General features: G+C 49.5%; 1 protein-coding gene across 1 annotated transcript in view; it reads right to left on the bottom strand.

Annotated features, from left to right (window-relative positions):
• NEDD4L (NEDD4 like E3 ubiquitin protein ligase) overlaps positions 1 to 17,792 on the bottom strand; it is a 330,740-nt gene extending 312,948 nt beyond the window's left edge. The window contains exon 1 of the mRNA XM_045065672.1: positions 17,367 to 17,792. Within this exon, the coding sequence (XP_044921607.1) occupies positions 17,367 to 17,414 (48 nt within the window). The 5' untranslated portion in view covers positions 17,415 to 17,792. The remainder of the gene's footprint in view (positions 1 to 17,366) is intronic.
• Between the last annotated feature and the right edge of the window lie 4,937 nt (positions 17,793 to 22,729).

Below are 22,729 nucleotides of genomic sequence, written 5' to 3'. Positions count from 1 at the left end.
AAAGGCTGTTTCAAACAGACAAATCCTGCCCTTAAGCTCCCACCCCAATGTCAGTGGGGCAGCCTCCCTCATATCCCCATCCAAGACCAGATCTTAAAATATTTAACCCTGAAAATGTCAATAATAGGTTATCATGGAGAGTTCAAATATGAAACCTTGATCTCAAAGCACTAATGTTCAGAGCTACCAAGGAAGGCTGCTAACACATCCAAAATCCGCCCAGGAGCTGGATGATAATTAGAAGCCCCATTCGAGCATTAGCAACTGCATCCTGAGCTGCCACAAGCCGTCGTCAGGCCATTCCAGACCACATTACAGCAAACGGATTCTCAAAAGGGATCCTTACCTCTGGCCAATCAATGCACTTTTACATTTAGCTCTAAATCCCAAGCAGTCCTACAGGATCTTCCAAATTCCCCTCTTCGTGTTCTCCTTTCCCAAAGGGATTCTTAGTAATTAAATTACTAAGAGGGAGCCTGCAACAGTTCATATGCACAAGGAATGAACGGGCTTTGGAAATTAAAACTGCTGCATTTTTATCTTACCATAAATTAACAGCAGTATTTTTAAAGGAAGATAGTATGTGTTCCCATATTTAGACCTGCAGGGGGAAGCCAACGTCTAAATGATCATATTTCTGCGAAATCCTCACTGTAAGACCTTCAGGATCGGAAGACGCAGAGCTCTTCGATCTATGCAGAACTGAGTATAAATAACCATCTTCCTTCCTGCCTCCTGCAGTCTGGAGCCAACGCTACAGAAAAAGAACCCCTGGGTCCCACGAGCCTCTTCCTCTGCAGCCATGTGAGGAGTTAGAGCAGCAGGGAGAACTGAGAAGGCATGTCTGGATTCCGACATGGGTTCAAATTCCTACTCTGGCATTTACTAGCTCCCTGGCTTTGGCCCTGCTCCCCTCCAATTTCTCACTGGAAAAATGAGAAAGACTGGATTTATAATGTCTCACGATTGGTTCACGGAGTAAGCTAGCGAGCTATGTAACACTGGCATACACTGGAGTAGGACTGCTCAACCTTAGCACTCCTGGCATTCGGGGCCAGGTGTTTCTTCCTTGGGCGCATGCCCTGTGCCTTGTAGGATGTTTCACAGTATCCCCTCCCTGACCCACCAGAGGCGAGAAGCACCTCTAAAGTTAGGACAACCAACGATATCTCCAGGCACTGCCAAATGCTGGAAGGGGCATGCCCCCTGTTTAGAACCCTTGTATTTAGGTATTTAATAGATGCAACTTTCAGGGCACCTGGGGGGGCTCAGTCAGTTCAGCAGCCACCTCTTGATTTCTTCCGCTCAGGTCATGATCTCAGGATCCTGGGACCGAGCCCCACGTCGGGCTCGACGCTCCATGGGGAGTACGCTCGAGGACTCTCTCTCTCTGTCCCTCCCTCCACTCACGCCCACACTCTCTCTAAATAAATCTTTAAGAAATAATGGTAATTTAAAAAAAATAAATGTAGGTTTCTCCATTCCTACCATCATGTGGCCCAAGGAAACAGGAAACGTGGGTGATTCGAGTCCTTCCTTTCTCTCAGCCAATCAACCAGTCCTCAATCCAACGGCACCTGAGTCCTAAACCCCTCCTGCCTTTATTCCCCTTGCTGGTGCCTGCGGTCATCTCCAGCCTCTCTGCCGGGCCGCCGCATGAGCTGCCGTCACTCACCTCACATCCACTCTCCCCTTGCTGCACCACGGTGAGCACCAGAAAAGCCCAAACTGACACCAGTTTCCCAAAGTGTCTCAGCGGATGGAGACCCAGTTCCTCAACCAAGTCCACAGGCTCCCCGCACACAGCCACGCCCTCTTTGCCTTTCGATCCTGCCACCAGGGCCGTCCGCCCCCTCCGTGAAAACCCGCGGGAGACCCCAAGGCGTGGTGGTTCCATCCACGGTCCTGGGGGCCAGGCTGCCCGGATTCAAGTCCGGGTTCCGCCAGTTACTAGCTCTGTGATGCTTTGAGCAAGTCCATTAACATCTCCGTGCCTCAGTTTCTCGCCCCAACCCCGGAGGACGGAGCTAGGAGGACCCGCCTCAAAGAGCTAATGGGACGATTAAGGGAGGTTTCCGGAAGATCTCAGCATCAGCGCGGGGCATGCGGAAGTGCTCACATTGTAGGTGCTCACTTATTTGCATCTAAAACTCAGCTCAGGGGACTCAGTCATTAAGCATCTGCCTCGGGCTCAGGTTATGGTCCCGAGGCCCTGGGATCGAGGCCCACTTCGGGCTCCCTGCTCCGCGGGGAACATGCTTCTCCCTCTCCCACTCCCCTTGCTTGTGTTCCCTCTCTTGTTGTGTCTCTGTCAAATTAAAAAAAAAAAGTCTTAAAACTCAGCTCAGAAGCTCCGTGTGTGCTGGACACCCCAGCTGGCTTTTCCACCGAAAAGCAACGTCCTGTAAAGTTGCTTCTGCTCCTTCACAGCCCACCACCAGCAATCGCTGTGTGTAGGCAGGTCTTAAAACTGATCAGACACCTGCAGGGAGCCAGAGCCGCAGGCCCCCGGCTACCTGCCCCCACCTACAACATCAGGCCCAGGGAGGTGTTCACTCCAGTCACTCACAGATCGGACCATCTCATCAGATCAGCTGGAACCCCCACCCCCGCCCAAAAAATTCATTTTTAAGGTCTTTTTTGAATCCTAAGTTGTTCATACCATAGAGATTATCCCTTTTTCCTAGTCTATGCCATTACCTAGAATTGGGGGGGCAAGGATAGGTAAGAGCAAAATTCTAACTGAAAAGACAGATCTCTTGCCTCTCTAAGCCCCCAAGAAAAGCAAATACATTCAACAGAAGGGCAAGACTCGACTCGCCTTTGATCCTCTGACATACCTTGGGTTTCATTTTCCACAAATTCTTAAAAGGGCAAAGAAACAGTTAGAACTGTCACTGTCCACACCAGAGCACCTGCTTGAAATGCCATTTTGCAAACTCCAGAATTCAGGCTGCCTGGCAGAGAAGGGCACGGTCCTTGTTGCCTGGGAGTTAAAATCACAATAATAAAACCGAGCAGTTGCTCCTTCAACAGGGACATTCTGGAACTCGGACTTGCCAACCCATCTCATCCTATCCATGAAGCTCTCCGTGAGCGTGCGTTCTGGTCCCTTCCTGCAATTGTTAACCTTTTTGGGTATTAAGATCAGCCTCATTCTAACAAGACTGAAGTTGCTTTAAAGATATCAAATATAAGCCTATGAAAGCATTTCAAAGAGTCAGGGCAATGGGAGAGAGAGAAGAGAGAGGGCACTAGGAACCCCACTGTGGCCACCAACCATGCATGAGAATGTAATTCCCAAGCCTGACATTCCATTTGAAAGGTGAAAAAAACTCAATTCTCCTCTGTGCAGACTTTAAATTCTGGGTTGTGATCTCACTCATGAGGCATGAAGTAGGTGTGCGTCCCCTGGCGCTGGCTGCCACCGGGCTGGTTCCCAGAGCCCAGCACGGCCAGGCCAGCTCCGCCATGTCTGGTGCTGACCCCAAGCTCCGTGCCTTTCCCACTGTAGGCCAACTCATACTCATGACCCCCTTCCGCCATCACCTGCCTTCGCCGGGCAGGAGAAGGTCAGCACCGACGCATCAGTGCTTCTACCTCCTTGGCCTGAGGCAACTGAAGGGTCAGCTATGCCCACACAACCAGAGATGGTTCCGAATGCAGGCCCAGGAACCAAACAGCAGTGATCACACCAAGCTCTCTGCGTAGGAAGACCCGCTTCCTGTACCAGCTTCTCCCCTCCTCACACACATACACTCTGGGGTCTCCTAACTTCAGAAAACATCCTCCAGGACCCATTGCCACAGGTCTCCCGCTGTGTTCAGAGCAAAATTCCTCTGAAGGGCTGCCTCCAGTCCCCATGTGTCTGCTCTCCTCCCCAGAGCATCCATTCCCACCCATCCCAATGCCGCTGCCCCCAGGCTTCCTGGCCCCAGGGGCCCCACAGGACCAGGAATGTCGGCCAACCCCATCCCAGCAGCCACCCTCCCCGCCCAGGGCCTGCCCAGCTCCTCCACCAAGTCTTCACCTTCCAGAGTCCCAGGTCTCAAGTGTCAACTAGCCCACCAAAGGCCCCAACATCCCCGCCTGGAGAGCTCCACTGGGCTCTAAACACTCACATCCACCTGCCCGCTGGGATTGTGCCGATGCTTGGCAGGTGTATTACTTTTATCCTCCACACAGACCTTTTGATCTCCAGATTCCCCCCCCATCTTGTTCTTTCCGGTCTTCCTCCCAGGAATGGACATTCCACCCAACTGCTCACAACGAAATCCTAGGTCCTGTCTCTGGAACTGTTAAGTTCCAGACAATTCCTCCCCAACCTATGCCCAGCCCCTCCATTCTACCTCCCCCTGCCGAGCCCCACCCGAATCCCAGCTTGCCACACCTCCTCACCGACCAGTTCCCCACTTCCCTGCCTGGCCTCCCTGCTTTCATCCCTATCCTGCCCCCAACAACCCCTTCCCCAGAGCCCCTTCAAGTCACAAGTCAGATCCTGCTACTACCCTGCCAGAAACCTTCCAATGGATTCCCCCTACTGGGAGGAAACCCCAGCCCTCCACAGCGGCTGTCAAGGCCATTCCCGATCTGTCCCCGGTGCCCCTCTTTGACCCCACTCTCTGCTAGCCTCCCCCAAGCTCCAGCCACTCAGTTTTCCTTCTGTTCCTCCAGCTCATCTTCATCTTGGGGCCTTCAGTATTGCTCTTACCCTGTCTGGAATATTCGGTCTCCAAACCTCAAGTAGCTCATCTGGGCTCAGCTCAACCCCTACCATATCCATCTATTATACTGTAAGTCCCTGGAGAGTGTCTGCACCCCTACAGCACTGGGGCAGGGGGGTGACACGAATGACTCAGCCCCCATCGAGGACACAAAAACATGTCACAGCCTCTCCCTGATGCAGGGACGTCCACGGCTCAGCACACACCGCATCGCCTCATTACTGCAAGCACCTTTAACATTTATAATGGGCCCGAGGCACGTTTAGTGGGGTCTTCTTTTGGGGAGGAGGATGCGGCGCTGGCCAGCACCTAAAAACAATTCCTATGTCTGGGGATCCCCCACAGGGCGACTTCTGCCGGGAGGCCAAGCCCACCTCCCAGGAAGGACACCGAGAATTTCAGAAAGGAGGAGCAGAGCCCTCGCACCGCTCCCCGGGCAGCACCGCAACAGAGGCTGGCCAAGGCCTCCAAGAGGCGGGCTGCAGACAGAAGCCGCGCAGCAGCCTCAGACCGCTCTCCTTACAAAGGCCTGCTTTCAAGACTGCCCTCGGCTGGAGTCTGGGAACTCGAATGGGCAACCGTTCCCTCCACAGATAAAAAGTGTTCCCTAAATGAGCAGCATGTCCCGCTGCGCCGGGACTGTGCCAAGCACGTGGTCCACACGGAACACCGACTCTCCTTCCCGAGGCAGGAACAGTAGGGCGTGCAGACAGGGTACTTACAGGGGAGTCGTCCCCCTCTCCCCAATAAAATCCCTGGGCCTGGAGTCTGTGGAGATTCCCGGGTGGACAACACCGCCCACATGTTGTCACAATCGCCACCACGAGAGGAGTTCTGCGCATCCTGCGTGTGGCCGTCCAGAGAGGCCTCCCGGGAGCTCAGCACCCAGCTTCCTCTGGAACCCAGTGCACGCAGCTTTCCCTGTGGATTTTGCTCCATATCCTATTACTGTTAAGACACCGTCACTGTGAGTAGAACCAGTTCTGGGTCTTGTTAGTCCTTCTCTTGCATCGCTGAGCCTGAGTGGTTGTGAGGCCCCGACACAGGTAAGCAGAGGAGAGGCGGCGCAGCCAGCAGGAGGCGGGCCCCCACACGGCATCTGGAGACAGGAGGACCGGGGTCACGGCGGCATTCGGTGGCCGGGAGCCAGGGTTCTCTGGCCGTGGTGGGGGATGCAAAGCCTTCCTTGCCCCAGGACTGTTCTTAGTCAAGCCTGGGTCTCCAGCTTGACGGGTACTTCTGCGCTATCCAAAATGCCTTCAGTAAATCCCTTTCTGCTAAACTTCTTCGGGACCGGTCACTGTCGCTTGCAGTCAGGAGCCCTAACCAGAACAGATTTTGTCTACAAAGAGCTATACATCAAACTGAAACGGCCGAGTCAGCGGGCAAGCAGAGGAGTCCTGTGGGTCCCACAGTCCCAGTCCAGGGAAGCTGGTCGTTCCGAAGAAGCAGAGCAGAGGCAGAGTGGGTTCAAGCGCCCGGCTGGCCGTCGTACCACAACTCTGCATCTCTTCATTCCAGGCTCCTTTCAAATTGCCTTGAGGCAGAAGCCCTGGGAAGGAACAGGGAATGAACAGGGCACAGAGACCAGACACTAAGACACAGAAATTCCCAGAACCACGGACCTCATCTAGATAAGGTCACTAGCTGTTCTTACCAGCCCAAGGACTTGACTAGACGCAAACAAACCCAACTCGAAGTTCTCCCAGGAGCAACACTCAGGTCAGGTGACCCTGGCCGTGGCTGTTCAACCCCCAGACACACAACCCTAAAGCCCCACACTCACACCGAGCAGGTGCCCGCCCCAGCCAGGTGCAGCTGCAGAGGACACGGACCACGGGAGGGTCTCACACTGGGCGTAATCCAGCAGGGCCCGAAGCTGCCAGACCACCTGACCAAGCCAGGAACTCCGGGCCAGTCCTCATCTGCCCGCCACCACGCTCAGTTTTCTCATTTTTCCCCCCTCCCAAGGCGGAGGTTTACTGCAGTATCCTACTCTTTCTTCACCATTGTGGGTGGATGTTTGGGGGACCAAACCTACTCAGCCATAAGTCACTAGACCATTAAAAAGAAAAGAAAACTCCTTTCATCTATTAAGGAACAGATAGTGTATCACCCAGAGATCCGTGCAATACTTAAATGAATACTGGGGCTGAAGGGAGCATGTGCTCTCCCAGCGCCATGGGCATTTCTGAAGGTGGGTCAATTACCCAGCTGTAAGGTCATCACGGACTCCCCCTCAGTTCAAGGAGTAGAACCTTAGAAGACTTAACGTAATTCCATCCCCTCCTTGCCATTAGCTAGTTGAGAGATAAGCAGACGGAAGCTTCCGTGGCCAGTGGGACACAGGAGATTGCCTGGGTGTCTCTGGGAATGAAATTTCTTTACTCTCAAAAGAAAGACACAGGAAGCCATTCCCTTTGCTCTTCAAGTTGGGAAAAAGAACACAGCTCTGGTTGGCACTGGCAGCCCCCCTAGGACTCACAGGGCTCTGAAAAGGACTAGACTTTGGACAGCAGAGTGAAGAATGGAACTTGATTCCTCAGTGACATCACTGAACTGGCACATGTCTTTACCGTCCAGGTGGGCACTTAACAGACACAAAACGGAGGGAGAGATAACGTTCATCTCCATGACAGCTATCAGTAATCTACAATAACACACAGGCTGCCGAAATACACAAATTGAGATTGGCCAACTCAGGCACCACAGTTTTGTAGGCTGTAACTCTGGGGACAGGAAGAAGGGAGTGCGGTATGAAAAACCCACCATCACATTAAACACATAGATCAGCTGTAAGATGCATCCTTATGTCGGAAATATTAAAAGCAGCGGGCAGGTGGGGGGGGGCAGATGACACATAAGGTGACATAGGTCAACTGCACCCTTTTGTTCGGGAAGGGACCACCACAAAACATACACGGGCCTATGGATACTGGATGGACATTCCAAGCCTGCTCCCAGCAGCTTCCAGATACCAAGATATTTGCACAGATGACATAGCTGGTGCACTAGTACCATTCTGACATTGAGAACCACTCAGGGCTGCACCACCAAGACACTCAGGCAAAACCCAAATATACAAGAAGAGAAACAGATTTCTGTTCGGTTTTTATACCGCACACCAAAAATTTCAGGGAACACAAAACGCCACTGAAGATTTAAATTACTTCCATGTCCCTGTAGTGCACAGAAGGATGAAAATACCAATTCCAGTATGAAAATACAAATGTCCATGGTGGAGAAAACCAAACCTGTTCTACAAGCTACAAATGAAAAAAAGTCTCATTTCCTGGTCACTTTGTTTGAAAAATGTCCCACCCTTTACCTACCCCTGGGCTTCCCACCTTGGCAGGGAGCTCCTCAAAAGCAAGAGCGGCAATGCACAACCTTGACCTTGACATCCTTAAATACAGAGCACACAGCAGGCCCTCGATGAACATATGTTCAGCTGAACACAAACCATCAGTATTTGTTCTGAGCAAGTGCTCTCATTTTTACCCAGAGCCTGAAGTGCTTCAAGCATTTGGGAGGTTTCTTTCTACCTCACTTTGAAACTTATTTTTGTATTAAGAAAAACTTCCATGTAGAAAAATCTAAGAAAAAATATAAAAAAGGCCATGAGAATCAGCTGAAATCCCTTTGCTCAAAAGATAGCCACCATCAACATCCTGAGATACATCCCCAGTCGTTTTTCCCTATGCATACGTCCTTTTTAAAATTATTTCTTTATTTGACAGAGAGCACAAGTAGGCAGAGAGAGTGGTAGGCAGAGGGAAAGGGAGAAGCAGGCTCTCAGCTGAGCAGGGAGTCCAATGTGGGGCTGGATCCCAGGACCCTGGGATCATGACCTACGCCAAAGGCAGACGCTTAACTAACTGAGCCACCCAGGTGTCCCATATGCATAAATACTTTTAAGCACGAGACTGCACTGCGCCCGCTATTTTGTAACCTACTTTTCCAGTTAGATGAGTGACCTCTCCACATTATTAAATACTTTCCAATACCACCCTTGCGCCCCAGCCAGCCATTCCCATGATGGCAGGATGCTCTTCTCTATCTCACTTCTCAGAGAAGAAAGGAAAAGCTCTCAGCCCAAGCTCAAAGTGTTCTCTTTCACTAGTAACAGCCAGTGAAATGAAAACATCTCTTCCAAAGGCAGACGGCATGGCACATACCAATTTCTCAATCGTCAGCATCAACATACTCTGGAACTCCAATATCAACATGGGGTTCAGCTCCCTCCAGAGCTTAGGCCACGGGCCACATGCATTTATCCTCTAGAGTTACTAAAGAATGGGGAGGACGTACAGCGGGTTCAAAGTTCAGAAGCGACCTGCCTGGGGTTCTGCTCGCATCCAATTATCACAGCCCAGCCGCGAAGCACAAAGGGAACTGGAGGAGGATTAAAGGAAGCAAAGGGATTCTCAGTTTTGCTTTTTCTTTAAACCTCACACTCCTTCCCCTTTCCAACCCAAACTGCCAAAGATGAAGTTGGCACTAGACTAACACCCAAAGATGAATCATTTATTAACTGAGGGGGGGTGGGGAGACTGGGTGGGGGGAGCCGAGTTTTCAACAGACTCCGGTTCTAAAAGTAGTCGGCAGATTTGAGTGTAAGTATGTGGAGCTTTTAGTTCTGTGAGATACACAAGGAGAACTTACTCAGCCAATTCTCTAAACAGCTCAGGCTTTTGTTTTAGGGGGTGGGGGTGTAAGGCGGGGAAGGAAGGACAACAGACAACATAACTTCCAGTATTTAAAAAAAAAAAAAGACATACGCATGTAAAGTAAAACTAACCCATTCAACAAACATCTTCGTTTAAAAAGGAAAAAAATCAAGAGACGATCTTCATCTTCTCCGTCACCTCTGACCAAGCCTGTCTCCACCAGAGTCCTCGCGCCCGGGATTTCTAACACAGTTGCCAAAATGTCCGTGGAACGTTCGAAATCCTGTAGATCACTGAACGGAGTCTGCATTCTGAGACACTAATTCGTAACAGATGTTCCAGAGGCGGTTCGGTGGGACTTCCCACCAGATACCAAGGTGCTGGCCACGTTCCCCAACGGCAGTGGCTCTCCGCCACGAGGGCTTCACCCACCGCCGAGCTGGGCCTCCCAGCAGGCACTGGAAGGCACACTGCAGAGCACGATCCACAGCGGCTCCCATGGAGAACTCTCGAGCCAGGCCTCGAAGGCAGCGGGGAAATGCAAACCGGGCTAACAGGCCAGACCAAGACTGACGGGCACAGCTCTGCCCTTGTCGCAGCACTCCAGGGACCCCCGGAAGTCGCCAGTCCTTCGCGGGGGTAGAAAGAGCACAGGGCCCATGTCCAGCAGACAGGAGGCGGACATGGGCCTGAGCCACTCACGCCATCCATCCAAACTTCACCCCCGTGTGCCGGAACGCCTCCGTCCAAGGGAGCGCGAACACACCGCAGGTGATGGGTCGTGACCCTCAGCCGCCACTGCCAGGCCATCCCCCCCTTCGTCCCACCATGATCCCTACAAGCCCTTCCAAGTTCCATCTTGGATTTTACATCGCAGCACTAACCTGCTGCGATGTAAAATCCAATCTGGGTGGCTCAGTAGGTTAAGCATCTGACACCTGGTTTCAGCTCAAGTCATGATCTCCGGGTCCTAGAATCGAGGCCCCCGTCGAGTCCACATAGGGCTCCCTACTCAGCGGGGAGCCTTGCCCCCCACCACTTGTGCTGTCTCCCTCTTTCAAATAAATAAAATCTTTTTTAAAAAATTTCTTTAAAAAAATCACTTTTCAATGGTCCCTTTTTCTTGGTGAATTGGAGGTATAAAAATACGAAATCTCTCCGTGGATGCCTGCCTGCCAAGAAGTCACCCAACACTGAATTCGATGACAGTGGGGCAATCGGAGAGTCTCACCATTAAACTTGGCAAGTTCTGAATCAATACAGGTGGAGTCAGGGACAAAAAGTCGACTAGAGGGTCAAATTTAAGCTAGTTACCCCAAATGCACTAATGGAACACAGCTTTCCTCACCTAAAGGTATTACAGTAATAGCCGCAATCAGGCCACTCAGGTTCAGAACAAATCATTACAACTCTAACGAGCTCCTCTGTATTTATGAAATGTGGGTCCCAGATCTTTACACTGCTGGTTTTCTCTCTGCTTGAACCCGAGCCACAGTCTTACCTCAGGAATCAAGAGGTTCTCCAGCAATCAAATACTCGGGAGTGGTGATAATTATTAGTTCCTCCTCAAAGTCAATGCCAACAATTCCAGAACAGTCCGTACAGAACTAGCAATTTTTTTTTAAATTTATTTGACAGACAGAGATCACAAGTAGGCAGAGAGGCAGGCAGAGAGAGAGGAGGAAGCAGGCTCTCCGCTGAGCAGAGAACCCAATGTGGGGCTCGATCCCAGGACCCTGGGATCATGACCTGAGCCTAAGGCAGAGGCTTTAACCCACTGAGCCACCCAGGCGCCCCTAGCAATTTTTTTAGAAGACCCTACGCACCCAAGAACAAAGGACATGACCGAGGTTCTCAAAGAGACTTTTCTCTGTGCATGCTTTGGGGGGGGTTCCCCCAGATCCAAATGCCCGTTCCTCTTCCAGATTTAGTATGGCCTAGATAAAGGATGTTTCTTAATAATGCTCAGATTGACAATCACCTTAAGTGTTTTTACCTACACAATTTTTTTTTTAGTTTGTAGGAAAATATTGGTTTCTAAATCTAGTTTATCTTCATCTCTCAATTCGGCTCTCACTTCCATATTCCACCAAGAGGCAACTCCCAACCAGGAGCGGCATCATGAAACAGTACAAACATTGCCACCTATAGTCGGAAAGGGAGATGTATCTGTTTATATGCTGACCTGAAAGAGAAACAGAACAAAAACAGAAAGTAACATCTGGGTGCCCTTCTCACAGCCTTCCCCAATCCTACTGTTCTAAAACGCACTTTCAAAATTACTCATATATTATTTTGATCCTCTTTCATACAGATCTGTCAAAAGTATAGTTTGCTGTACTGCCAATTAAATAGATCACTAAACCAAAATCACTCCACAGACCTACAACATCAAAACACCTGAAAACTCTTAAGGTAAAATCTCATTTTACTGCTATTCATCTAGGACCCAGAATTCAAGGACACCAATAACATCTGCTCAAATAGACCTTCTAACTCAAAAATCTGAAGATGATCTCAATCTGTCGAAGACAAACTGATTTCTTTCACGGGTCACACACTACCGCGCTTCTATGCTGTTTAAGTAAACGCAAGACACAGGCGACAAGTAAATGAGCCAAGAGCACAACATTTCTTCCCTCACAGTGAGCGCAGAAGCGATTTCACAGGAACTCCAGAGCACTGGCGCCATGATGTGTGATGCCATCCTCTAACGTCGGGGCTGGCTTCCTGGAAAGGTCTTCCAAATAAACAACAAACATACTCATGATTCAGTATCATGAAACCTTTACAAGGAAGTTTCCTGAGATGCAGGTTCTCGCTGCACTGCGGAGACGCCCAGGTACCATTCAACCACTTCTCTTTCAACCGAGTTCTGCTACGGGAAAGAAACCATGGCCTGGTGATTCCCATTTTGCCACAGTCCTTTGAACAAAACTATTTTTGTTCCTTAAGTTAGGGAAACTGCTTTTCAGGAACAAGATCATTTAAAGCCTTCTGACTTAAATGGAATATAAATTAAAATGTCAGTTTCTACAAAGGCCGCACAATCCTTTAAGAAAATAAAAACCTAATGAGAGTAGACCTTTAAGACAATACATTATATTCACCAGTTTATAAAGTTGCTTTTAAATGTCACAATAAAACCTAGGTCCTTTTATGGTTTTTCTTACATGTCAGCAATCACGACGCAGGCTGTAACTCGAATACGCTCGTGTCCCAGGCGGAAAGCACACCGGCCGGCATGGCTGGGCTTGACTCACGCATCCGGACTTGGGACAAATGGGAAAGTCTTCTCTCTCCCTCTGCAGAACTGCAGCTCAGCCTCCACCTTTAGTCCAGACAATATTCTAACCAATTTCCAAAAGCAATCTTTGTGTTCGTCTGCCCCAGCTGCAAAGATGGCACGGCATGCAGGGTTTCAAGGAATCTCTTGAAAACACAGACCACTTTTTAAAAAATGAACGACCACTCTGAATTACTTACAGATGGCTATTCAGGCAGCCTAGCTTGTAGGATCCCTGTTTCTTCTCTGCCAATGCCCAGAAGAGCATTTCCCCGATGCGACCCCTTTTCTCAGGAACAGAAAGGCAGAAATCTGACCAGCAACGGACGTGAAAGCATTGAATGAGGAACCTACTGAAACTGACCGCCCAGGGTCACCCCAGGTTTGGTTTGGTTTTTTAAAAAATTATTTATTTATTTGACAAAGAGAGAGAGAAGAGAGAGAGTAAGAGATCACAAGTACAGGTGTGGGGGGGTGTGCAGGGGGGCAGGCTTCCTGCTCAGCACAGAGCCCCATGTGGGGCTCGATCCCAGAACCCTGAGATCCTGACTTGTGACCTGAACCTAAGGCAGAGGCTTAACCCACTGAGCCACCCAGGTGCCCCATTATCCCAGGTTTCTAATGAGAGTCAGTAATTCTAAAACATCCTGAAATAAGGATTCTTCATAAAATTAATGGTGTATCACAGTATGACACCAATTTTTTTTTTGTATCAGCAGTACATAAAATAATGGTGCATCTTAAAATTGACAGCATCTTAAAGAAAAAATATACCTATGCTAATGGTTAAACCACCCGTAGGAACAAAAGGAATCCTAGAACAGTAAGGAGTAGTGAAGATACTAGCCCCAATGAGGTTAGATTTTTGCCATTTTCTGCAAAATTTCACAAGCTTTAAAACACAGTGGAGACCACACTAAGCAAGCCTCCTGGTCAATTCGGACCTACGAGTCTTCTGTTTACAACTTCTGAGGTTTATCTCCATTACAAATCAACCTCAACAACCTAGCAATGAAAACCTTTCAAGAACTTGGAAGAGAGGAAGAATGCTAAAAACTAGGGCTGTGCTATCAAAAGAATGGAGTTCAAATCCTGACTCTGTAATTTCCTGTGTGTCCTTAAGCAGGTCACCTAACATCTCTGAGCCTCCAGTGCTCATCTGTAAATCTCAGCACCGCTTAAGGGGTGGGGGTGGGGGGGCTCCTGAGGATAAATGAGACCACAAGTACATAAAGCCTTAACACAATGCTAGGTGCAGAGTAGGCAATATGAAACATTAACCAAGCATTTGTGTTTGTAGAAAACACAGAGAGAGGGTGTCAAAGTACTATCCCACGTCAGCCTGGCCTTCATTCCTGTGCCATCTGCCTCACTGTAACCACCCCAAAAATGCCACATCTAATAAGAAAGATGTCATTCAGACGTCAGTTTTTACTTTACCCAGAATCTTTTCAATAAAGGATACCTTTCTAAGACTTTGTCATCAAAGACTTCAAGAGGTTAACAGTAACATTCCCAAATAAACTGCCAAAATGTGCCACTGATTGCCAAAAAAATAAAATAAATAAAAACAAAAAGCAAAACAAAAAACTGCCAAGGAACCAAGCCAGATGTAGCAACTAATCCCAATGTTCGGATTCCAAACCGAATCTGATGCTGGGCCCTGCATCCCAAGTTTTGCTAATTTGTTAATCTAACACCAAGGTCCTTCATGGCAATTTCAAATTTGGTCTCCCTAAGGTGACCTGATTTACATCAGTAAATATGAACTCTACCTCCTCGAGGAACCTCAGCCAGAAAAGACACAAAAAATAAACAGTCCACACACTCACACAAGCAAAGCCCATAATTAACCCCTTCCATTCTAGAAGCCGGAGACCTGGCAGCAAGGTCCTGTCTCAGCATCCCACCGCAATGCTTCGTCACCAGCAGTATTCAGAGCAAAAGAAATCTTTCTGAGATGGGATAGGAAACTAAGTGCACTGCAAACACACAATGCTTTCCATCAACTTCTAATGAAAACACAGACTAACTTAATGCACTCGGTATGGACGCCTATTTTGCTTCAGGTGTAATATTCCACAGAACACCAAGTGTGTGAACTGAAGTGCACTCATATTTTAAAACGCCTTGGCGGGGCACAGAGGGGTGGGGGGGGGACACACCTTAGAAAACCAACCCTGGCCACTGGTTTCATCAGCTGGGCTGCTTAAGAGTCTGCTAAGATCTTTCATTTGTTTTCTTACGCTGACTAATTCAGGGGGACAAAACAAGCTGTGCAAATTCAACAATTTGTTAATATTCTACGAAGGCATTCTCTGATTTCCCAAAGGCTGACCTGGTGGTGCGAAACCTCCCATAAAAAGCAAATACCAGAGAAATGTGAAGTCATCAAAACAGCCCTGCCTTATTTTTTTCACTGGGAGGAGAAGCTGAAAAAAAAGACAACAGATGCGACTTGTCTTTTGTGTTACAACGTGCTGGGAAACCCCACAGTACCAGCAACATAGCCATCCCCCAGTCAAGAAAATGTCTTCATCACCTCGTGCTGTTCCCCACAGAGCCCCAACGTCCCTGTAGTAACATACAGGAGTGAACTCATTCATTCACATACACACACACACACACCCCAATTCTGTGTATATTCTATCCTTCACTTCCACACAGGACACCAGTTAGGACGACCCGAGTTAACTCATCTAGAGAGGCCAGATGTATGTTAGGTAGATGGGGACACTAGGTATGTAAACAAAGAACCAACAACAGGGACATGCATTGGACTCCTATCTCCAGTTGAATTTCCCAAAACACTCTTAATAAATTTTTCTTCATTGCACTGTTAAAAATCAAGTAATTCAGAACAAGAGAGACCAGAGCTGAAGTACAGCTGTCTTCCCCCAACAATACCTCAAAAGCCCTTTGTTTAGGAATGTCTGTATCTCAGCACCTTTCTAAAAGCTCACTGCCAGCCATCTACGGTTGCTAATTAAATGGAGAAGTACAGAATGAAAGGGAAAGCTCCTCAAAGGGTAGAGGAGCCAGAGAGAGAAGCCTGGGAGAGGAGAACCCCCGGGGTGAAAGAGACAACGATCCTTTTCACCCATCCCCAGGTAACTGCACCAAAAAGGGAATTGCACACGAGCACAGCAAGGCAAAATAATCGAAAACGTAAATCACACATAATTTGCATTGTGATCATTCTCTGATAAACTACATACCACAGCAAGCCTTACCTAGCCCTGTGAAGACAAAAAAGGTCATACCCCCAAACACTCTCCCCACCCCAGGATAACTATTCCATTACACACTTACAAAGCACGCGCACGCACACACACCCCATACCAGAGCGGGCAAGCTGGTGAGAGAGAGAAGCCATAACATGGGCAGGTCCAGATTATAGCCTCTCCACTAACCCCACCCCCAACACCAGCGAAAGAGAGAACCTCAGGAAAAAAGGAGAGGAAGAAAAGGAGAAAGCCAGAAATCCTTGAATTTTCGGGCATCAACTTTTCATGAAATGCACAACCAGTATAGGAAATACCTCCCTGCTCAGTAATGCTTCATGGGTTGTAAATTCACCTCTCCAAAGGGGAGCCAGACCTGAGCGCGCACCCCGCCAGATGGCAAAGCCCTCCTACCTGCTCCATCCACCCTGCCGGTCACGCCGCGCCGGCGACAGGCCTCCCACCCCCCTTTTTGGCAGAGCAACACACCAATAAGAGCCGAGCGTGGCTGGTCGAGAGAGAGCTAAGCAGCGATGGAGCAGGATCGTTTCCAAAGGGGGGGGGGGAGGAACCGCGAGGAGAGAGTGAGGATAGAAACAAAGCTCTTAACACTCAAACCGACAGCCTTGGGGGCGTGGCTTATTTGATTTGCTTTATTAATAAAGGGGATCGATGGAGCTTTTGTCCCTCCACCTACCCCGGAGGTACCGGGCTTTGAATCGTTGGGAGGGGGAAAAAAAAATGGCAGGGCTGCAAGCTTCCTCGAAGTTTCCAGTAGCACCTGCCACCATGCTGGCCGCCCCCCTCCCCCGCCAAAAAAGACCCCAAGATCCACACTTCTGGTTTCGACTCTGCCAGCCAGAGGGACAGACACACCCAGTTGGAGCGTCTTGCCCACTCCCACCGGGAGCAGCAGGCACTCGTCCGCGCACTTGCGGACACTCTCACCGGAAAGTTCCGGGGGGAGGGGGCTGAGAACAATTCGGGTTCCCCCGCGGCCCCGGGCTCCCCTGCGCGGCGCGGGCCCCCAGCCGAGACCCAAACGTGACACACATCATGGACTCTCAAGCTGCAGGGGCGAGAGGCGGAAAGTTGCCCAACAGCCCGGGAGACGCGGCTGGAAGAGGAGGGAGAACAGGGGGGCAGAGGCGCACGCGCCCTCCTCCCACCCCCCCAAAGGGGGGAAGCGGCCGAGCGAACCCCGGCTCGAAGGGCGCCGCGCCGCTTTATTTACAAACAATGCACTCCGCTGGGGACGCGGGGCGCGAGCGCCGGGAGGATGGGCCCGAGCACCCCCCGCCCCCAGCCGGGTCCCCGCCGCCCGGCGCACCCGCGTTTGGGGCTCCGCCGCAGGCTCGGGGGACGCGCACCCCGGGGGTCGGCCCAGTCCCCATCCCCCCCCCTACCGGCGCGGGACAGGAACTCCCCGGGGAGTCCCAGGCGGGAAGGGGACGCCGCTCACCTCGTCTTCCGAAAGTCCGTAGACCGGCTCCCCGAGCCCGGTCGCCATGGAGCCGGCGCCCCGCGCGGGTTCCGAGGCGCTCCGGGGCGGCTGGGCTGCGGCGCGAGCGGCCGCTCTTCTCTCCTCCTCCGCGCCCGGCCTGCGCGCGTCCCTCCGTCCCTCCGGGGGAGCCGCCGGACGCCGGCAGGTGAGGGAGCCCGAGCGCGCGCCCCGGCCGCTGCCTGCGCCGCTTCCTCCCGGAAGGCTGCGGGGCCGTGCGGGCTGGCGGTCCCGAGAGCGCGCCGTGCAGCGGGCGGCGGCGCCGAGCCCGCCCGGCTTCCCCTCCCCGCTCGCCCGGCCGCCGCTCTCCGCCCCTCTCCGAGGCTGCTCTCGGATCTCCGGAACCCGGCTCGCCCGCCCCCTCGCTCGCTCCCTGCGGCCCCCGCTCTCTCCGCCCCGTCCTCCGCCTCCTCCCACCAGGCGCCCAGAGGGGACCCTCCCCGCCTCGCCGGGGCGGGCACACGCGCCCCCCAAGCCAATCACAGGCCGGCCTGGGGGGCGGGCCGCGGGCCGCGGGCTGGCGGGGCTCTGCCCCCACGCCCACCCCACCCCCGGCCGGCCGAGCGGCGCGGTGGGGATCGCCAGGCCCCGCGGCGGGTCTGCCCGGGCTGGGGGCGGGTGCGGGCTTGGCCTTCCGAGCTGATCCACCCTCCCCTTTCCAGCTTTCCCTGTTTTGGGGAAGGGGCGACCTGGGCATTTGGGCGCGTGGGGAGATGGGGGGGCTGAAGGCATTTTCCCGAGGTGGGGGGGAACCCGCTCAGTTCATTCCTCTTCCCGGTGGTCTTTTTACCCAGAGCCCTGAGCTCGCCGTAATCGTTAAAGGGGGAAACATGGATGTTTCTAGACCCCTTTAAATTCTTGGCAAGCCCAGCCAGCCGGACTTGGCAACGGTGTCAGCTCCCGGGGCCGATCCGCCCGACCCGGCCGCCTGCAGGGAAGAGGCTGCCCCGGTGTGGCCGCGAGTCGCCACTGCCTGTGTCAACCTCACAGGGCACAAAACCAACCCGGCGCGCGCTCTGGGTACACACCCACCCACTCGAAAACAGACAGCGCTGTTCTTTGAATAAAAGGCAGCTCATTTGTGAGCCGCAACGTGAAATACCAAACTCCAGTTTAAGGTTATCCTCTGCATATGCAAACCCTACAGACGTCTGTATTAGCCACCGTAGGATTCTTCTCACCTCCCCGCTACTGTTTCTTCCATAGCAAGCAGTTCGTTTTCATCCTTCAGATTTATAGGAACGCCAAAGACTACTTTAAATAAGTGAAAAATTCATCCCTCGACGTTTTCCAGGAAGCCTTTCCTTAAATTTAGATGTTGCGAGTTGTTGGTTTTTTTGGTTGTTTTCATTTTTTGGTTTTTGAGGTTTGGTTGGTTTTTTTTTTTTTTTTTTTTAAAGCAGAACATGCCATTTTCTTTTGAGAGGAAACCTCGGGACGCCTACTTAGGATTAAAAGGGTGCTTTCAGAATTCTTCAAGTAAGAAGCGAGAACTCGTGATCCATAAGTATCCTTATGGCTGTTGCCAGCTACTTTACTAAAATATCTGCCGTAGGCCCAGCTAAATCGTTTTCAAAAGAAAATGGGCGTACCCAACCTAACTTAAATTCCCTTCTGCCTCCCCAAGACAGTACAATGGCTTAAAACAATCTGCCCTGCAGATGCAGGGAGTCAGCACTTATACTCAGAAGCCTTCTGGTCGACCAAAGATCTGCCATTAAATCAACAGTACTTAGAAGCCAGAAAAGCCCACTACGGGGAAGAAAAAAAAAAAAAATTAACCCTTAGCACAGAAGACAGGTCTCCCCATTCATTCTTTTTCCACATTTCCAAAGTTTTTCCACATTTTCGGACCTAAATTATTTTTCTTTTGATAAACAAGGTTCTCTGGCAGACACACCTGTGCACACCTCAATGGTAACATGCTCTTCACGGGCCTATGACTCCTGCATGAGTTAGTACTTCTTTACCCTCACCAGCTGGCCTTTGTCAAGCTTCGTGCCCTTTAAGGGGGGGGGGTGTAAATTGATTTTAAAGTTTTCTAATCGAGAATTGTAATTTCTAATTACATAGTCCACCCTTCCTACATCCTGGAGGTACACAGTCCCAGCCTTTATCTCTGGGGAGGCTGAAATTACACAGGAACTGTAGAGGTGTGTCATACTTCCTCTCATCCTGTCTTCATGGGTCTGCTCCCAAACCCCCACCCTAACAGCCAGCATCGCGGGCACTCTTGGGTCATATCCTTGGCCTTCCCTCAGGGACGGCAATTAGAAATGACATGAGACTCTCCATATGTCATTTACTGTAGAGGTGTTTATAAAACTGTGATCCATAACATCCTTCAATGGCCCCTGTAAGAAGACTCAAAAGAGACATTTCAGACCTCTGAAGAAAAGCTTTCTTTCTTCCAAGGAACTGATAAACTTTTACATACGGAAGAGAAGAATTATTTCAAATGATTGTTTTTCTATTTACTTTGGCCACCAGGCACCTCAGGACCAACTTTATGGCCTTAAGCCATGAAAGAACCTATTTAAAATGAAATCAGTCCCCTTTGTAATTGCGTACCGGCTTTCCCCCAGTGCAGTGGTTCTCTATGCTGAATGCACATTGTTACCATCCGGGGAGCTTTAAAATGACCCAGCGCCCAGTACCAAGTGCTCAGTTGCAAACGTAGGAGGCTAGGATAACACTAGTTCAGGAAAGAGAGCTAGGCCTCAGTGCTTCCAATGGTTTCCCAGGTGATGCTCATGTAAATTTTCTCTGCCAGTGGTTCCCAAACTTGACTGCACAGAGGAACACCTGGGCAGCTTTAAAACTATTATTCTCTGCCCTCCTCCCCCATACACTGAACTAATTGATTTGGGGTGCCATGTGGGCATCAGGATTTTGAGTCTCTCCAGGTGATTCTAAGGCACAGCAAAATTTAGGGATCTCTAGCCTAGACAAATGTTCCCACTCTACATAGTTTCTATGATCCTGATTTTTTAATGTAGACAAAGTTGCATATTATAAACATACTCAAATCCTTTGTGGAAGGAAATAGGATGTAAACAAATATACTTAACGTGACTCATATTGCTGACCAGTTCCAACTGCCCCCAGTACTCAGAAGTCTCAGCAGAGCAATCTGTGTGTGTTGGGGGGTTGGAGATAGTGTGGGGAGGACAACCCTTAAGAAAAAAATATTTGGCGTTCTTATCCAAACTGTTTTGCATCCTCTCGTCGGGTTCCCATCTACCCAACAATTACCCAGAACCTGACTTGTAGGTCGTTCTTTAGAATGTGTTCCGTTTTGTTCGCTTTGGGGGCTGCCTTGAACCGTCCTAAGATCTGATGCTGTGGGTGTTTGGTAAATGCTCTTCACTGGGTCATCAGAAGTGAAAAATCGGCAAGAACGATTTTAAAGTACAACGGGAGGATCACAAATAGGGAACATTTTAATGTTAAGCCTCTTTACAAACTGAGTTGGCTTGGCTAACTGTGTGTAACTTGATCCAGCCTTGGAAGTACCCACTGCTGAAAATGGAGTGTCACATATTTGCATAAATTTCATATAAATAACACTACATTTTTCTCAATTTTTTTGGTGACTTGGGTTCTTTAAAAAGAAAGCCCATGAAACAGGCCTTTTGAAGATGGCCACGTACCTGTAAAAACTGGTGTTATCTCGGAACTTAGCTGCATTCATTGACCTATAAAGACCGCAGATTAAGGTGTTTATGATTACGCATGGAAATAAACCATGCTTCCAACTGCTAAGAGTATAGAGGTGGGTAGAGAAGAGAGGCTTGTAAATAACTAATCTTTCTGCAAAAAAAATATAGCTAAGCTTTTTAAGAACCATACCTTGAACACCTGTGTGCTGTTCATTCTAGGCCTCCAAAAATATCTGAGACATAGATACCGGATTCCTATTTTTTTTTCCTCTGTGTGATAAAACACTTGCCTCATAACTGGCCATCTTAGCTGTTTTCCTTTCTAAATAATATTTCTAAAATACCTAGATTTGTTTCCACATTTTCACTGTGTTTTTCCCTTTTAAATGAATCTTTTTATTGAATTGTGCTGTTGTTTCTTATTTGTTTCCCTCTCCCAGATGGCATGTTCATTGTTGCATTTCTATTCTTTTACTGTCTACTTTTAACATTTTATATGCATGCCTAACTTAACAAATCCAAAGTTAGTCTTCTCCCCCATCTAAACAACAGAAGAAGCTTAAAACACTATTTTTTTATTTGCTTCTTCCATGGTATCACTACCCAGTTTCATCCCGGGGTCCTCAGATTGAGTGCTGCATCCCTGCATCCTTTTTTAAACTACCAAATTAGTTGTTTTCATACCTTTTTTCTTTTTCTTCTATTTTTAGCAATGTGTTTTTTGTGGTTTCATTTCTCAGGATTCCTTGTTGCTTCTTAGACATTTATCTGAGATCATTTTCCTTCTTCCTGAGGAACAGTAAAGGCTGACTGGTGATAAACTGTGTTTCTATTTATCTGAAAATGTCTCTGTACATGAAAGATGATGAAAATTATATATTAGAAGCAGACTCAGAGTGGTGATGGAATGAAAGATGTAAATAAATCTTCTTAATGTGGCTAGTATCACCCATTTACCCGGCCCCACCCCTCTAAAGTCATTAAGTTCGTGAATACTTTGGGGAGCAACTGGGGAACACGACAACCCTTCAAAACTCAATGGTCTTATCCAAGGTAAAAGGGTGGTCTCATTCTCTGCATTTCGAAGATGCTATTCGTCTGATTTCTGGCTTCCATTGCTAGTGATGAATGGGCAGCTCTTAGTCTAATTATTGTTCCTGTGTAGGTCATTTGTTTTATCTTTAGCTGCTTTTCATTCTTGGTGTTCTGAGCTTTCTATAATTTGCTTATATGTGGCTCTCTTATTTATCCTGCCTAATCTACTTTGAGCCCTATCTGTGGATTTAAGTTTCTTATTATTTCTGGAAAAAATAGCTTTCATCACTGCAAATACTGCTTTCTCCATTCTCCAGATTTGTCCCTCTGGTATTCCAACTGATCACACGTAGACTTTCTCATTCTTTCTTTTTTTTCTTTTCTTTCTTTTTTTTTTTTTTTTAATTGTCAGAGAGAGAGAGCACACACGCAGGCAGAGTGGCAGGCAGAGGTAGAAGCAGGCTCCCTGCTGAGCAAGGAGCCCAATGCGGGACTCAGTCCCAAGACGCTGGGATCATGACCTGAGCTGAAGGCAGCTGCTTAGCCAACTGAGCCACCCAGGCGTCCCAGACTTTATCATTCTATTGTCAGTGTCTCGTACCCTCTTTAATGTACCCCACCTCCTTG

The sequence above is a fragment of the Mustela putorius genome, unplaced genomic scaffold, assembly GCF_011764305.1.
Source record: "Mustela putorius furo isolate JIRA1106 unplaced genomic scaffold, ASM1176430v1.1 tig00003858_pilon_pilon_pilon, whole genome shotgun sequence".
In the NCBI taxonomy this organism is placed as follows: Eukaryota; Metazoa; Chordata; class Mammalia; order Carnivora; family Mustelidae; genus Mustela; species Mustela putorius.
The sequence above is the reverse complement of the archived record's forward strand: the minus strand, read 5'-3'. Positions and strand labels throughout refer to the sequence as shown.